Source organism: Asterias amurensis, chromosome 11, assembly GCF_032118995.1.
Source record: "Asterias amurensis chromosome 11, ASM3211899v1".
In the NCBI taxonomy this organism is placed as follows: Eukaryota; Metazoa; Echinodermata; class Asteroidea; order Forcipulatida; family Asteriidae; genus Asterias; species Asterias amurensis.
In genome coordinates, this window is record NC_092658.1 from 12,680,088 (window position 1) to 12,698,130 (window position 18,043).

At 41.2% G+C, this 18,043-nt stretch overlaps 1 protein-coding gene across 1 annotated transcript in view; it reads right to left on the reverse strand.

Moving 5' to 3' along the window:
* Positions 1 to 18,043, reverse strand: part of LOC139944690 (multidrug resistance-associated protein 1-like) — a 40,713-nt gene that overhangs the window by 7,411 nt on the left and 15,259 nt on the right. The window contains exons 5-24 of the mRNA XM_071941763.1: positions 17,480 to 17,602; positions 16,729 to 16,790; positions 15,805 to 15,921; positions 14,955 to 15,188; positions 11,065 to 11,242; positions 10,013 to 10,267; positions 9,334 to 9,537; positions 9,006 to 9,152; positions 8,447 to 8,534; positions 7,846 to 7,912; positions 7,366 to 7,492; positions 6,735 to 6,911; positions 6,063 to 6,230; positions 5,228 to 5,423; positions 4,543 to 4,648; positions 4,208 to 4,352; positions 2,869 to 3,082; positions 1,692 to 2,002; positions 1,030 to 1,229; positions 437 to 563 (exon numbers count right to left, since the gene is read on the reverse strand). Coding sequence (XP_071797864.1) covers positions 437 to 563; positions 1,030 to 1,229; positions 1,692 to 2,002; positions 2,869 to 3,082; positions 4,208 to 4,352; positions 4,543 to 4,648; positions 5,228 to 5,423; positions 6,063 to 6,230; positions 6,735 to 6,911; positions 7,366 to 7,492; positions 7,846 to 7,912; positions 8,447 to 8,534; positions 9,006 to 9,152; positions 9,334 to 9,537; positions 10,013 to 10,267; positions 11,065 to 11,242; positions 14,955 to 15,188; positions 15,805 to 15,921; positions 16,729 to 16,790; positions 17,480 to 17,602 — 3,246 coding nt within the window. The remainder of the gene's footprint in view (positions 1 to 436; positions 564 to 1,029; positions 1,230 to 1,691; positions 2,003 to 2,868; positions 3,083 to 4,207; positions 4,353 to 4,542; positions 4,649 to 5,227; positions 5,424 to 6,062; positions 6,231 to 6,734; positions 6,912 to 7,365; positions 7,493 to 7,845; positions 7,913 to 8,446; positions 8,535 to 9,005; positions 9,153 to 9,333; positions 9,538 to 10,012; positions 10,268 to 11,064; positions 11,243 to 14,954; positions 15,189 to 15,804; positions 15,922 to 16,728; positions 16,791 to 17,479; positions 17,603 to 18,043) is intronic.

Genomic DNA, 18,043 nt, shown 5'->3' on the forward strand with positions numbered 1-18,043 from the left:
TGGGTGTTGAAATTAAGCTGTCTCAATGTACAGAATGTTAGTGGTTTACAGACTATATACATCATTTCAAATAGATATCTGAAGGTCTTGTCATAACAATAGCCAAGTCTTTTTATCTCTGTGATGGCAGTTTGCCTCTTTCAAGAAAATCTGACATAGCAGGGAAAAATCCTGACAAATCACAAAAAACAAAACTACCCCTTTTTACAGTAAAAAAGTTAATGGCCCGACATTATTTGAAGAATCTTTCTCAATGACAATATGATGACAACACAACATAAACACTGAGGCTGTGAGATCGACTCTACAAAGGTCGAAATGTCAGGCTGTAACTGTTTTTTTTTTTTGAGCATTTATACCGTACATCCTTTTGGTTGGTAAACAGTTTCCGACAGCTGATTATATTTTCCCTTTTTTTTAAGTTAAGTACATTTACCTGCAGAGCATAGGACAATGAAAGACCCACAACGCCAGGGCTGAGGTAATTACGACCAATCACAGCAAAGAGGGCAGCAAACAGGATCAGAGAGTTGCCAAGGAACTCAAGACGTAGCGCCATCCATCTGTACAGGAGTGAATCATAAATGGAAAGGATTATGACTTCTGGAACTTTGAAATATTTGAACAAACAAAAAACAGTTATGCAAAAACTAATCCTTTTCAGTGAGTGTGTTTACATATTCATGTATTAGGTCATTAAACTTAATGGATGAGCAGTATATCTGCCCATGACAGTCAGCAGCACTACTGGTTTGTTCACGATCCAATAAAAAGATTAAAAATCTATGTTTGAAAAAGGAATAACATGGAGATAACAGATGTGCGAGTTGGTAACGCGAAGAAGGATTTGCTATTCTTGCACTTTTCTCTGTACAATTTGGTGGCCGATTGGTCTGGCACCTGGACTCAAGTTATGATGGCTGAGTCATCAGAATGTGGGTTGGAGTCCCATGGCACTTTTGTCCCACAGTTATTTACAATTTACCCAGTAAGTTTCCCTTGAGGTTTAATACTTGATATTAATATTACCTGTTTGAAACGAGGTTTGGATAGTAAGTTAACTGGTTGTTATCTATAAGCGTTTCATTTTGATGTATGAAGAACTCGGAGCGACGGTACGCTCGAATGGAGCTGGTTCCGGCCACAGTCTCAGAGAAGTGTGAATAGATTGGTGATCTGGTCACGGACTCTAACCTCTTCAGTTGGCGTGACGTGGCAATGTAGAATCTCTGTAGGAATTTACAATGTATGCATTGTTATCTATGTGAAATTATTGAAGGTTACAACCATCTTCCGAAACCACCTTTGCTTTCACATCATTTACCGTCAATTTGTTAGCGTTTGGTCCAGGTATCAAAGGTGTGTAATTTCACCAGAGGACCGAAAACGGAGGCCCCGGCCGGAGAAAAACCCTTGTGGAAAAGGAGAGTCTAACAATTAAGTCTACTTTGAATGGCCATAGCAGGGAATCGAACCAGGTGGTGAGAGGCAAAAGCTCTACGCACAAACCAACCATACCATCCTAAAAGCACAGTCTCTGGATCTACTATGGTACATCAATCTCTGACAAGGGGATATAAATATGATTATCAAGGAACCCTCTTTGACCAAATTTGTTTGACATTAAAACTTACAAATTGGGTAGATTCAGCAAATGGTTCTCTGAAACTAACGATGTGAAACCTTCTTACCTGTACCAAGTAATACACCATAGCCACTGGCAGTATGACGGCAGCAAAAGCAGGCGTACTGACCGTGATGATTATTAGCGTTGAGAGGATACGGATCACGGCCGCGATAAACGTTGACAGACTGGTGGGGATGACGTCATCGATCATGTAGGTGTCTTTGCTGAAACGGTTGAGGATACGTCCCATCGGTGTGGTGTCGAAGAAGGACATTGGGGCATGGAGTACAGTAGTGAGTAGTTGACAGTAGAGCCTCTGGGCTGCATGGAGGGCTCCGAAGGTCAGTAGGAGGGCAGCTATGAGCAGCATTGCACCTGCCGGAAAAATTATATAAATGTTTGCTTGAAGGGTCGTGGGTTCACATCCCACCCCAGTAATATGTCTGTGATTTTGTTCACAGGACTCGAGAATATACCGAGTATTACAGTCCTTCACACGTGGGTGTATATGGGTAAAACCAAAAAATTTTAATTCTCAATCCCTGATTAAATGTTTGCTTGTTTGTTTAGATGATCTTCCCGTCAATTGAACTCAGCAAAAAATTGAGCTCTGAAAAATAATCTGACCTGTTTTTAAATTAACTAATAATAATTATTATTATTACATTTATTATTATTATTACATTTTTAAAGAAAAAAGGATCTCAAATTAATGAACCCCCTTACGGACACAATAACTTGGTTCACATAAATAAAGTATGGCTTCCGGTGCAGTTAAGTTGATGTTGCAACTCATATTGAAATAGCGACGATCAAAATCGAGATAATGTATCAGTTGGTATACAACAGTATACTATTGGTTTAAAAAAAATTGACGGACCAGTCACAAACCTGGCGGACCAGTGAAAAATCGAGCCAACTGGTCCTGCTGGCCAGTTAAACAAAAAGTTAAGGGCAACCCCTGCCTTTTATTTTTGATGTGTGCAATTCAACCTTCGGGCTGCATCGTGTTTTTAATAAACCAATAATTATACTAATAGTATTAATAACCGCCATGCTGGCAACAACCAATCTCTCTCATACAAATATTGGTTTAAAATGTATGACTATAACTTGCACAAGAAATTTTTATTCAGTAAATAGTCGACAATACTTATTCTAGTCATCCGCGGTTTCGAACCCACAACCTTGTGATTGCAAGTCCAACAGTCTAACCACTGGACCACCACCTAAATGCTTACCCTGAGTGAGTCCAATGCCACCATAAACCAGAAGGTACTTTTCCCGTACACTTGCCGGCAACGTGCCATTAATGGGTACCTCACTGCTCCATTTGTTTAGCCAAACATTGGAAAGGACGGAGGCCGCGTTGTACAAAGAATAGAAGAGTATAACTAGCAGGAAAAGGAAGGTGTTGACAGCTCGGATGTATGTCGTAAAGACAGAGAAGTTCACCTACATGGGGACATTAAATGATATATATGTTAAAATCACTCGACACTATTGGTAATTGTCAAAGACTAGTCTTCACAGTTGGTGTATCTCAACATATTCATAAAATAACAAACCTGTGAAAATTTGAGCTCAATCGGTCGTCGAAGTTGCGAGATATTAATAAAACAAAAGAAAAAACACCCTTGTCACATAAAGTTGTGTGCTTTCACATGCTTGATTTTGAGACCTTAAATTCTAAATTTGAGGTCTCAAAATCATATTCGAAAAAACTACTTCTTTCTTGAAAAATACGTCACTTCAGAGGGAGCTGTTTCTCACTGTTGTATACTATCAACCTCTCCCCATTACTTGCAATCAAGAAAGGTTTTATGATAATAATTATTTGGAGTAGTTACCAATAGTGTCCACTGCCTTTAATGACTCTGAAAATTAATGGCATTAAAAACTCACTGGGTAGGAAGTACAGCAGCTTTAGATAGTATAATGCATTTTGAGAAAAACCTTACACTTCGAAGTACTCAAATTCTGGTGTCTCTGGGTTTGAGTCCGGGTCTTGACCCTTGCGACAAAGAGCACTGAAGTCCTAAATCTCATTTCTGCTTTGTGTTTGTTTATATTTATTTCCTCTTAATACCAACGGTTTTATATAAAGAGGCTATTTGGACAGTCCCAGCAATCTTGTTGTAATGAGACTCGACTATAGCAAGAAAATTAAAAAATCAACTTCTTAATGCTTACTCGTAGGTTTGAAGGATATTGTTAACATACTCACCATCATATACTAGCCTCTGTCGTGTATTCTGTTTGTCTAGTTTGGCGTCTGTATTCTGTCTTCTGTATAGAATTTTCTGTTGTTGGTCAATAAGTGAAGGCACAAAAGCCTCTGCTTCACCTTAACCTAATTGTTGTCCTACTTTAAGCTTCCTAATATATATAACTATCTAAATCAGTGTGAACTCTCATTTGTTTTCATATCCTAAGTTACTATGTATTACTGTAAACTACTTTTAATTTAAAAATAATTAACAAACTTTGTTAAAGGTGTAAATGTACAAGTACATGTAGGAGGGCAGCAATAAAATAAATGTGTGCAAATACAATACAATAGCTTTATTCCTGCCTTACCGAGCCTGTTTTAGAAGTCTCTTCTTCAATCAGAGTGTCACCATCTGCAGCCATCGTGCTCTTCTGATCCTTCTCCTTCTTCCTCTTATACTCTGGGAAGGAAAGCCGTTCCAAACTGGAGGATTCACCGGACATTGAGCCCGTCCTACAATAAAAAAAAGGGGGCATGTTTTGTTCTTTCTGTGTAAAGCACTGTGATACATTTTTTGTAAGAGAGCTTTATAAATGCAGAGTGCAATATAAAAACTGGGAGAAGGTTATAGCTTTTTATACCACACTCCGGTTCAAGCATCTGATTGGTGGATTAGCGCGTACTGGAAGATAATATTATTTACCTGAATGACTCTACACACTTTTCTGTTTGGTCTTCCCTAGACAGCATTGCAATGGAGCCAGTAGACTCCTCACCTAATATTGTCATCTGCTCTGCCAAGGAAGGACCTGTTTAAAAAAAATATGAATATTAAACCCCTAGCAAATTTAGGCAGTTCTATAGATAGATAGATAAAAGATAGATAAAAGGTGTATTGACAATAGCCATCACAGCATAAAAACTGAATTGCAACTATAATAGACCCTATTCACAACGCACAGCCCACATAAACAAGCATCTACTGTCCGCCCTTTTGTGTGTCAAATGGGATGGACTCCCCAAAAAAGAAAGAAACACTAAACTCGCATTGTTCGGAGGTGCGTAAACTGGTGTACCATCCTTTTGTCCACGTTTTTGACAGCCAAAATGGTGGACAGGAGATGCGCGTGTTTGTGCGCAGCACGTTGTGAATAGCGTCTATTGGATCAAAGGTGGTCACATGACCATAAATATGACTGGTCCTAAGGTGTATTAGGTTGTATTTGTTCAGGAAGACCACTGGGAAAGGTAGTTATGAATGGAAAAATAAGAGTGGTGACTCAATCGTCAATGACCATTTAAAACCTTGCAGGAATGAATTCTGCATTATAAGCAGCTCTCTGATCCAAGGACCCGGAGAGAAACAAATTAAAAAATTCTGTACTGACCTCTTGATTGCTCCTTATCACTGTCTGTGTCATTGTTTGCATCATAGCTATAGTAACGTAGAAAATCAGCGAAGGCTTGTTCATATGAAAGAAGTTCCGTGTAGGAGCCAGCCTCTGTGATTTCTCCGTTGACGATGACGATGATGTGATCCACTTGTGGCAGGTAGCTTATCCCATGGGTCACAAGGATACGGGTCTGAATGAGAAGGTAAGGGTGACTGGGTAAATTTCGCGAGTTATCAATTTGATTGGTCGTCAATCAATCACATTTGGTGTTTTTATATTGAAAAAAGACAAGCTTTGGAAACTGAGAAATTATAACCTGGCAACTGATCAGACCAAGATTGGACAGTTGGGTTGGGGTAGTTGTATCCTGACCCACCTTCCACCTCTAGGACCCTGGTTTGAATCACAGTGTGGCCACTCCACGGAATGGATTTTCAGTCCCTTCCTCCGACTGCGTGGGTGTTCCCTGGATTATTACTTCTCTGGGGTCAATTGCTTTGTGTATATTTTGACTCCCAAAATGGCAGACAGGGTAGGCGCTTGTGAGTGTGCTCCGCATTATGCAAGGTGACACAACTTCTTAACACTCACCCGCCAAAAACTGGGCCTAATTTCAAAGAGCTACTTAAGAAGAACAAATTGCTGAGCAAAAATAAGCAGGGAACAAGTCACAGATGGTGCAGGAAAAATGATATAATGGTTGGTACCCTCTTGTAAGCAATTTTTGGTTGTGCTTAGCTACTTTTGTGTACTGCAGCATCTCTATGAAATCGGACCTTTATTGCTGATAAGAGAAACAGAGAACTTTCACGTTGTTGGTCTTCATTACCTTATTCTTGAGAAGCCCTTTTGGTCCAATCACATGATCAAAGATGTGTTTACCAACGTGGGAGTCCACTGCGCTGAGAGGGTCATCTAGGAGGTAGATGTCGGCGTTGTTGTAAACGGCTCGAGCCAAACTCACTCGCTGCTTCTGACCACCACTCAGGTTAATACCCTGGATTCAAACAAACAAAAAGGCAAGTTCTGAAATGACTTGTAAGTGATCGATGCTGAGTGGTCAAGAGCATTAGATTCAAGCTCTGGTGTTTTTGACCAGCAAAATGTGGGTTTGAACACTTAACTAAACTGAGGATTATTTCACAGTTTCTGCTGTTGTGGTCACTATGGTCTCTCAATAAAAAATAAAAAAATAAAATAAAAAATAATGCCTTTAACCAAAATTCAACAGCTCAACAGCCAATCAAAGACATTCCACATAATGTAGGAAGCCCCTGCATATTTATAAATAGTGACAAATGGTATGCATATTCATGTTTCAATAACAAGCATATTTCACAGGTTAGCAGGGAATTTCTGCTTGTGCGCAGTCCAAGTTACTACATGCATTCTTATGCTTGTCTTGTAAGCGAAGAATGGTAATCGCAAGCGCACAATTCAGCAGAGAGCACAGCCAAGACATTGGACCCTGTTCACTCAATGTGCCCGAATATTGACAAACCTTTTCTCCAATCTCTGTCAGATCTCCACCAGGCAATATGTCCAGATCAGGGGCCAGCGCGCAGGCCTCGATCACTCGATGGTACTTGGCATCGTCCAGTGGTTGCCCGAAGGTGATGTTATCCCTGAGAGTGGCATTCTGGATCCAAGCTTGTTGGGGGATGTAGGCAACGGTACCCTAAAATAATAGTCATTCAATGATAATTGACTGATAATTGTTATGCCTGTACAAATAATTTATGAAATTAGTCCCTGGTGAAATGAATTGGTAATAAAATGTTAATAACAACTAGTTTAAAAAATAATTGTATAATTAAGTATCAATGTGCTTTACATTTGTGCCCTGTCAATGGTTCAATAATAATCCTGTAATCTTTCTCAGCTCCCTCGGGAATATACAGCCCCAGGCCATTGTGGCTCGCCAAAGGCTCGTTCATACACAATATCAACTTTTACCCTCACAGGTACCCATTAATATCCCTGAGTGAAGAATGTTTGTGCAGTGAATTGCTTTTTCAAAGACACATATGTCATGATCGGGATATGAACCATCACCCCGATTACTGAACCGCCAGACCTTTGGAGGTGATGACCCGTACCGGCTCGGCCGTGAAACCCTACATTGGACTTACCTGGACAGCTACAGAGCCTTTCAGCTTCTCCATTTCACCCAGCATGGCAGACAGTAGAGATGACTTCCCAGCTCCTACTTGCCCAACTATGGCCACTAGTAAGCCATCCTTCACCTCAAGATTAATGCTACACAAATATCATGAACAAAAAATCAAAGTAACTGTTTGGCAATCAAGGACTCGGCCAACGCTAAACCATTCCATCAAGCTAACCACTTAAAGCCTGATGCCGTATTAAGATGCAAAGTTGTCAATTTTATCTACTGCTGCAAAACAGATTCAGAATCAAGAGACTACAATGATCAAATAGCAAGGTCAGTTTAGAGATGTTATTATTTGAACTCAGTGGTTGCTTTATACCCAATCTACTAGTAAATGAACAGCAGAACAACAAGTTCTTATAGGAACCATTTTCAGAGGAAAGCATATACAGCAAATTACACAACAGAATGGCATGTTGGTTCGGATCAGACAACTTACTTTCTTAGAATTGGACTCTCGCCCTTTGACCATGAGAAGTCCCCATTCTCCATCGTTATCACTAGATCTGAAAGCAAAAACATTATTCATAAATACCTCAGACAGTTTCGCTATTCCTATTGGTGGGTGTGTACAAACCTTTGTTTATGACCGGTAAAAAGTGTTAATTCATGGGCGTGACACGCGACCTTGCAACTGTTCTTTTAAGACAGTTTCTTCATTCCTATTGGTCGAGAGCAACGGCTGAAACAGTTGTGCCACATCACCCGATACGCGCGACGCGCACAGCATTCCCTTATAAGGAGTTGTTTACCCGAGGGCGGCGGAGGGCTTTACCATTTCATAGCTGGAGGGGTGTTGTGTTGAAAGAAATCATTTAACAATTATAATTTTTGCATTTATTTTACTTTTTGACCAAAAAGTGATGATGTTTTTTGACTGAAAAGTTGTTTATGAATGGGAATCAAAGTGTGTTGAATCGGTTCTTGATAATTTACCTCGACTTCGTCTCGGTAGACATCCTCTAGCTCAACTGAATAACAACTAGCTTTTCTTAGTATTATTTATGGTTTATTACTATTATATAACCTTTCTCACTCACCTAAATCTCTGGTGTGAGGCATGACGTTGGACATATCCAGTTCTTCATTTTTAAGGAACTTTTGAATTCTCTTTATCGAGACACTAGCCTGGAACAATGAATAATAAATCAAAGTTCAATAAATGGTTTTATGAATCGGTGTCATTCTAACGCTGGGCAAAATTTCATGGCAGTAAAGAGACTCCTACGTAATTCTCAATGTTATCCACACCAGTAGATTAATAGCAGAGCTACTTCTTATTTGAACTCAGTACTCTCCCGATTCCAAGGCTTGGAATTTTATCTTTGTGAGGGCAAGGCCATTTTCACGGTGCAAAGGGCAACTTCCATTGGGAAATCTTAAAGTCTTTGAGAAACTTTCAAAGGGGCACCAAGGCCCAGACCAAGGGCAATGGAGGCCATGACCTTAGTGCCCTGTGTTATTCCAAGCCAGCATTCCAAATCTACTCTTAGACAATAGATAAACAGAACGACAAGTTCTTATTTCAACTAAGCAGTCTTCCAAAAGATCATTTAAATACCTTGACATTATTAATTCATCAATAAGGGCTGTATGTACCTGAATGACCTGTGATATAGAACCAGGCAACATGGCCAGCGGCATTCTCAACACATTGAAGAGAGACAGCGAGACGAAGGCTTTCTCTGCATCTAAGACGTTCTTCTCATCCGACAACACGTACACTGTAAAGGTTGTTAGTAGAACCTAACAAAAAATGATACGAACAATAACAATAACACAATTGTAGAACTGCGCATTATTATTATTATAATTAATATAAATTCTAAACCACATGGGAAACTGTAGAAGGTAGTTTGAATAAATCCAGCTGATTCAAATCCAGTAACTTTCTTTTGTTTTACCCCAATTTATTATAAATACTCACAAAGAATGGTGCACTGGTCCAGATGAACGTCATGAAGGCTGCAAGATAGGACGCCTTGAGTGCAATCTTCAGCTCCTTCTTCCGGATTTCCATGACTGTCTGTTGGAAGGACGTCTCCCAGGCGTACAACTTCAGTACCTTGATGCCATTCAGTATCTCATTCATCAGCTTGATGCGGGAATCTTTGGCCGCCATCTGTGATGCCTGCATAGATTGGGGTTTCGGAAGAAAAGAAAAATGGGATTGAATTATATGAGCTACTAAGACTGAAGGCTTTACAGATGATACTGACGTCAAGGCCACAATAGACGACAGAAAATTCCACATTTGTTTAGCCACAAGCCTTTTCAACACCTTCACCTATCACTATGTCGAAACATCAGCCAAAGTTCACAAACATTGCAAACGCTTTCTTTGCCAAGCGTGTTCCAGTATGAAATTTTTTTTCCAGAAGTTTGACAATAATAACAATGTTTACGTGTGTGGCAGTGCTGCCAATTTCCACTTGCAATTAAGGAAATTTCGTACAACAATCAAGGATAAATTTAGACTTCAATTCAACATAAAAGGGAATACTTTCTATAATCAGCGAGATTTTTTTTCAGCAGAAATGGAAAGATTTGGCTTATTTTGTAAGACCTTTGGCAGCTCTGGAGTGGAACGCTCCCAACAAACATACCTGCAATTTCCGAATGTTAATCGCAATGACCGCATTGATTGGTATGAGGAGGATTGTAACGGCAAAGCCAGCCATGACGGATGGACCAAGAATCTGCCAGAGTAGATACAGAGCAACACAGATCTGCAGAGGTGAGGACCAGAGGGTGTTGATGTACATGCAGAAATCCATGCACCGTTGGGCATCGACGGACATCAGGTTGACGATTTCACCGACTGTGGTGTTGTGGCGGGCGGAGCTGGACAGCAAGAGAGACTAAGTGGAAAGACACAATAATAAAAGAAATTAAATCAATCAAATCAAGCACAAAACTATAAATTAACATTTATCAAATAATAGACAAGAACTACTAAGCAAATATTAAAAAAAAATTAATGGTTGCCTTGACTTGACCAAAAAAAATAAATTCACATTTAGCCAAAACCACTGTCTCTTCACCTGTTCTCTTATCAGTAAAGTAGTTGTAATATAAACACTCACCAAGGAACCCACTTCTGGTTCCACAAGGCAGGTGATTCTGAGCCACAAACCTACTGCTTGTGTAAAATAACCTAAATAATGAACAGCAGAAAGCAAGTCCTACTGTGTCATTCTTATTTAATTTACTATGGGGTAAGTGGCTTTTTGTGATTCAAAGTTGTAACGTAGAGTCGTTCGGACTTCAACCTCAGCGCAGATGTACGTTTATTCGCACTTCAACCGCAGTGCGAATGTGCTATCTCTGTCGCCAAGAAACCACTTCTTAATTGGTCCTTATAATCAAACCATAGATCAATGATCTTACTCCTAATTGACCGATCCATTAAGCTCCGCCCCATTGCATATTGACCAATTAAAACCCATTGCACAACCTAAAGTCCGACACTATAAAGTCTGACATGCGTGCGCGTATGCTTGGTGCGTGCGACAGAGTTGTGCAGAATGGCATTGGAGAGGCTCACGTGTTCTTGCTCACACTTGGGCTGTGGGCGTGCGGAGCCTAATGGATTGGTGTGTTGACCATATCAATGTGCGATCGAGATTACTATCTACTTGTATCTGAGAATTCTCACCTTGCGATACACTGCTCCAATGACAGCGGTGCGTATTTGCATACCCACGGTGGTTGTGATATGAAACGTCTGATGCTGAAGTACAGACTGCAGTACAGCAGCGAGGAAGATGAGTATAGCGTAGAAGTAGCCTCTCCAGAGGAAGATACTCTTGTCTTCAGTGTATGCAATCAGTTGCCTGGCAGAACAATAATAAAGTCAATACTAGAAATTTAGAGTGTGTAAAACAAACTCTAGGTGTTCGGGACAGATGTGTGAAAGGGGTTGTTTGACAATTAAGTGTGCACACTTTACTTGTCACAATAAAACAAGTATCGTAGGAGGTCCTGTTTTCGAGGTGTCCCTAAAATCGTAGCAAATCTTTTACCTCTCTGTGTGCGATGTTAACAGTCCCTAGATAAAAAATTGTGGTTTTATTTGCCAAGCAAAGAGTCTCCTCTCCCTTGACCAAAACTTAGAAACACGTAAGGCTGGTTATTTGCAAGTTTGGTATTTTAGGCATTTCTACAAGGTACAAAAATATGTCATAATGTTGAGGCCATATACAAATATTTGCCCCCCAAAAAAGTTTCATCAAACACTATTTAAATTAACAATTCATGATGATCAAATCATGTGACTGAATATTTTGCTGAACATTCTGAAGACAAAAAGTACAGAGGTTTAAAAAAGCCATGTGCCTTATATCATTTTCTAATATTTTTGGAGATTTTTATTTTTTAACCCTCATATCAATATTATTATTTCATATTAAAATTTAAACATCAGCTTGTTGATTCAATTATCACTGTTTATTTATAGACTTTATTATAAATGTTAAGAAAAAAAAGGGGAAAAAACTAAATAAAAATCAGATTTGAAAGCCAATAATTATTCACACTTTTTATTAAATTATTTATTTATTTTTGTTTTTTTTTGCAAATTACCATGGTAATTTTTAAAACTTCATTAAAAATGTTTTGAATAAAACGAAGACAACTGCTGGCTATACAGTCATACACAGAGTCTCAAAGAACACTTAGTCACTGCAGATGTTTCTTCCATGTATGGCTTCACCGGGAAACCATACTTTCTTGTTTGCCGTGAAAAGAGGGAAAACTCAAAACAAATGGGCCCAGTTGAAGTCATCGAAGATCAGTGTGTAGTGTGAACATTTCAGTAGTGTGAACATTTCAATGTCCATCAAGTTTTAATATATGTTTGCATACTTCATATTAACAAAAATTAGGGCATACATGTAGGTTGATATATGGCATCATTATTTGTTTCTCAATTCAAAGAAAAAGGCATAATAGCGTGAAAACTGGTAAGAGGAGGATACCAATCAAAGCAAGCAATCGCTTTGGCCTTTTCAAATCATTTTACAGTAACTTCCAGTTTATGGGAGGCTCTAATTCCTGGGGATGGGTGGTAGGGCTGAGCTGCACTGTGGGTATAGGGGAGGCTCTAATTCCTGGGGATGGGTGTTAGGGCTGAGCTGTACTGTGGGTATAGGGGAGGCTCTAATTCCTGGGGATGGCTGGTGGCTGAGCTGCACTGTGGGTATAGAGGAGGCTCTAATTCCTGGGGATGGGTGGTAGGGTTGAGCTGCACTGTGGGTATAGGAGATGCTCTAATTCCTGGGGATGGGTGGTAGGGCTGAGCTGCTCTGTGGGTATAGGGGAGGCTCTAATTCCTGGGGATGGCTGGTGGCTGAGCTGCACTGTGGGTATAGAGGAGGCTCTAATTCCTGGGGATGGGTGGTAGGGTTGAGCTGCACTGTGGGTATAGGAGATGCTCTAATTCCTGGGGATGGGTGGTAGGGCTGAACTGCTCTGTGGGTATAGGGGAGGCTCTAATTCCTGGGGATGGCTGGTGGCTGAGCTGCACTGTGGGTATAGAGGAGGCTCTAATTCCTGGGGATGGGTGGTAGGGTTGAGCTGCACTGTGGGTATAGGAGATGCTCTAATTCCTGGGGACGAGTGGTAGGGCTGAGCTGCTCTGTGGGTATATGGGAGGCTCTAATTCCTGGGGATGGGTGGTAGGGCTGAGCTGCACTGTGGGTATAGGGGATGCTCTAATTCCTGGGGATGGGTGGTAGGGTTGAGCTGCACTGTGGGTATAGGAGATGCTCTAATTCCTGGGGATGGGTGGTAGGGCTGAGCTGCACTGTGGGTATAGGAGATGCTCTAATTCCTGGGGATGGGTGGTAGGGCTGAGCTGCACTGTGGGTATAAGGGAGGCTCTAATTCCTGTGGATGGGTGGTAGAGCTGAGCTGCTCTGTGGGTATGGGGAGGCTCTAAATCCTGGGGATGGGTGGTATGGCTGAGCTGCACTGTGGGTATAGGGGAGGCTCTGATTCCTGGGGATGGGTGGCTGCACTGTGGGTATAGGTGAGGCTCTAATTCCTGGGGATAGGTGGTATGGCTGAGCTGCTCTGTGGGTATAGGGGAGGCTCTAATTCCTGGGGATGGGTGGTAGGGCTGAGCTGCTCTGTGGGTATAGGGGAGGCGCTAATTCCTGGGGATGGGTGGTAGGGTTGAGCTGCACTGTGGGTATAGGAGATGCTCTAATTCCTGGGGATGGGTGGTAGGGCTGAGCTGCTCTGTGGGTATAGGGGAGGCTCTAATTCCTGGGGATGGGTGGTAGGGTTGAGCTGCACTGTGGGTATAGGAGATGCTCTAATTCCTGGGGATGGGTGGTAGGGCTGAGCTGCTCTGTGGGTATATGGGAGGCTCTAATTCCTGGGGATGGGTGGTAGGGCTGAGCTGCACTGTGGGTATAGGAGATGCTCTAATTCCTGGGGATGGGTGGTAGGGCTGAGCTGCTCTGTGGGTATAGGGGAGGCTCTAATTCCTGGGGATGGGTGGTAGGGCTAAGCTGCACTGTGGGTATAGGGGATGCTCTAATTTCTGGGGATGGGTGGTATGGCTGAGCTGCACTGTGGGTATAGAGGAGGCTCTAATTCCTGGGGATGGGTGGTAGGGCTAAGCTGCTCTGTGGGTATAGGGGATGCTCTAATTTCTGGGGATGGGTGGTATGGCTGAGCTGCACTCTGGGTATAGAGGAGGCTCTAATTCCTGGGGATGGGTGGTAGGGCTGAGCTGCACTGTGGGTATAGGGGAGGCTCTAATTCCTGGGGATGGGTGGTAGGGCTGAGCTGCTCTGTGGGTATAAGGGAGGCTCCAATTCCTGGGGATGGGTGGTAGGGCTGAGCTGCACTGTGGGTATAGGGGAGGCTCTAATTCCTGGGGATGGTATATGGCTGAGCTGCACTGTGGGTATAGAGGAGGCTCTAACTCCTGGGCATGGGTGGTACGGCTGAGCTGCTCTGTGGGTATAGGGGAGGCTCTAATTCCTGGGGATGGGTGGTAGGGCTGAGTTGCTCTGTGGGTATAGGGGAGGCTCTAATTCCTGGGGATGGGTGGTAGGGCTGAGCTGCTCTGTGGGTATAGGGGAGGCTCTAATTCCTGGGGATGGGTGGTAGGGCTGAGCTGCTCTGTGGGTATAGGGGAGGCTCTAATTCCTGGGGATGGGTGGTAGGGAGCTGCTCTGTAGGTATGGGGGAGGCTCTAATTCCTGGGTGCACAGGTCAAAAGGTCAAGAAAAGTTCACCAACATGTCAATTTTTGTTAAATACGTAAAGCCCTTTTATATGATGTATAGATTGTCAAAATGGCTGATGTGGTTGAGGAATTATGCACTTATGAAAAATTTACGACTGTAGAAGAGACTAACTAACCAAAAGGAAAATGTACGTATACATGTATGTATGCCTCGAACACAGACTAAAGCAAACAACATGTGGCGCAGAGCGTGACTACGACTGTTTATGGGGAGCTCTGTACACAAGAAGAAAAACTTTGAATTTGATATGCTGTTGTATAGGGAGACAGTGAAGAGAACTTACTTGAGTAGTTCTGGACTAGCAAACACCAAGATGTCCGTCACAAGCTTTATGAATGATCCTATTAAGAAGATGCCACCGAAAGTCTTAATGAGAGCTTTCATAAGTGAAGGTTCCGGCTGGACCTCCATTGAGTCCTCATCCTGCAAGTTGCCCTGAGTGAACTTGATCGACTCGGCTGGAACACGTAAGGTCTTCTGTTTCGTCTTGCGTGGTTTTGCTTTGCTCTTGGAGTCCCTGAAATAAAATAAGTACATGACTTAATAAATTCCAGACTTCGTTTTACTTATTTTTATTAATTTTTTAAGCAAAGTATTGGTGTTTGGAAGCGTCCGATTGTTTTAATTCTATATAAACAACCTGATACAAAAATCTCAGGTGTGAAAATTCATTTGAAAAGGTGGTCTTGTTTTTGAGATTATCGCCAAAAATCTGGAGGGCGAATATGTCCACGCACTGGTAAAGCTTCTCAAATTCAAATTTTGGGGCATAATAACTTGTATGTTCACATAACCACATTACTTTGAAGTACAATGTTACTCAAAATGCTGTATACTATTGAAAGTTGATGTAGATTACAAACCAAGTTTTTTACTGCCATTAATTTTAAGAGTGATTAACAAATTTATACCTTTCCCTTTGGGCTAAAACTTTTGGTAAGGGCATACAAGAAGAAAACGTTTAAGGTGAAAATAACTCAGGAGAGCTGAAGGTAGGAACTGATATTCCTCGACAAAATTTCAAATGAATCAGATTAACGGCTGGTAAATCATCTTGTCCTGGGCAGCACTTATTAGCTGGCTTTCCTGAACTAATTTTGAAAAGGTCCATTATTATTACAAGTATTACTGACCTTTCTTTGTCCCAGTGCTTCATGAACTTGGGCATGACTGTTGAAGCTTTGTCTCGATCTCTCAGAGCCCACAAGTCTTTGGTCGTCAGGGATTTCTTGTAACCAAGAATAACCATACTGTCATGGAAACCAAACGGCAACGTTATCATCATTTTAACATGATTAACCCTCATACTAACAGTGAGTTTCAAGCTCTAGCTCTCCGGAACCAATCTCTGGTGTTTTCAGCAGTAGAGTGTGGGTTCAAATCCTGGTCATGACACTTGTTGCCTTGGGTAAAGGCACTTAACCATAATTGCTTTGAAGTAAATAGGGAAGATAGTGCATTCTGCTCTACCAGCAGAATGACTTTGAAGCGGGTAACTCTGTTTCAGCCCCAGGAGGAGGGGCCAATTTCATAGAGCTGCTTAAGCAAAAAATTTGCTTAAGCACAAAAATAGCTCGCTTATTTTACACACATTACTGGCCAAAATTTCATGCCATATACATTGCTTGTGACTAGTATTTAGCTGTTGTTTACTTAGAATAACAATTGAGTGGATTCTTGGCTGGTAATCTGATTTTACTAAGCAAGAATTTTTTTGCTTAAGCAAAATTTTGTGCTTAAGCAGCTCTATGAAATTGGGCCCAGGTGGCAATGTGCCCCTGGTGGCAGTTGATTTGGGCCAACATCTCAAATCGGTCAAGTACATGTATAGCACTCACCTTGAAGTGATTGTCTGGCATTGTAAGGCGATACCTTATAATTGTTCTTTATTTTTTTTTAAGTATGTGTCGCAGAAACTTTTTTCTGCAAGTTGTTGCAAAAACGTAATGAGGGTCAAGAGCTTTCAAAAGTGGTGGATACCAGCATTTTCTAAGATTTCTTCACTGCAATTCTTGTTTATGCAGTTTAATTATCATGATTGCATTCGAGTCTCTTACCTTGTAAACCACCAGAAAGTTAGTCTAGACAAGAATGATGCTGAAGCTTCCGGGCATGGATTCTGTCAATAATGAAAGAAAACAGGACAAACTTGAGTCAAGCACTTACAAAAGAGCTGGCAAACACCAATACAGCATTTTTCAATGTATGACAAAAGGGTACCAGGATTTTCACAAATTGCTGGGTAAAAACTTGCCCAGTACCTTGCAACACAGCCACATTGTCTTCAGGCTGGTGTAATCAAATTTGTATTATTATTCATGTTCAGTTCTGGTACTGAAACAAAGGATGCCTCATAAGTGAACTTAATCAACGAGAAACACCAGCAACCAATTTCACAAAACGCTAGGATTAATTCTATCTCGAGTCAGGACGAGTAACCCGTCCTAACTTACATGTAGGATGGATACAGTAAGTCATATGCCTTTGGATACGGAACTTAACTCATCCTTAGTCCTAAGATTAATCCTAAGTTAGGATGAGTTTGGTGAAATCGACGTCAGGTTAACTCCTACTCTTCCATGACAAGTGTTCTGTACACAGGACATACATGTATGACTAATACATTGTACATGTAATGCCTCATCAAAAGGACAAACAATATGGTAAAGTATCTTGCTAAAGCACACACGTAACAAAACCCCCACAACTCCCAAGACATTGCCCCCACTTTTACCCCCAAAATAAGATAGACAAAAGGTCACAAATAAATGGTAGGATGATCTCTTTGCACCTGCTTGAAATTCTTACCGTTTCTGCTTTTACCGGCGAGTAGAGTGGCATTTTTTCTGCAATCGCTGAACACACAAGCTGCGCTAACAGCAGAGCATAAAAGACGTAGAATGTCACAAAACGGAACATGTCCCAATCCGCCTGAAAATATTCAAAGAAATAAGAGACATTGAAATCACTCAATTGCTTTCAGAAATGGGGAAATGAAATTTATAAAACAGGGATAATTATATTTCTGGTAAAACCAAGATGATATTATAAGTGAAATGAGAGAAAAGAAAACATATGGCTGGAAAGCTCAGTTGGTAAAGCACGACCACATTAAACCAGAGGTTATTGGTTCAAGTCCACTCTTACGTAGTAAAAATATAATAATAACTATTTTTTTAAATAACATATCAACAAGCTTTACACTAGTGCCCTGGTCATTGGGATAATAACATTCCTGTAATCTTTCTCAGCTCCCTGGGGAATGTACAGCTCCTAGCTGCTGCATTGCTTCAAAGGCTTTTTCAAACACAACATCAACCTCTACCCTCGCAGGTACCCGCTTATATCTCTGGTTAAAGAGAGGCAATTATA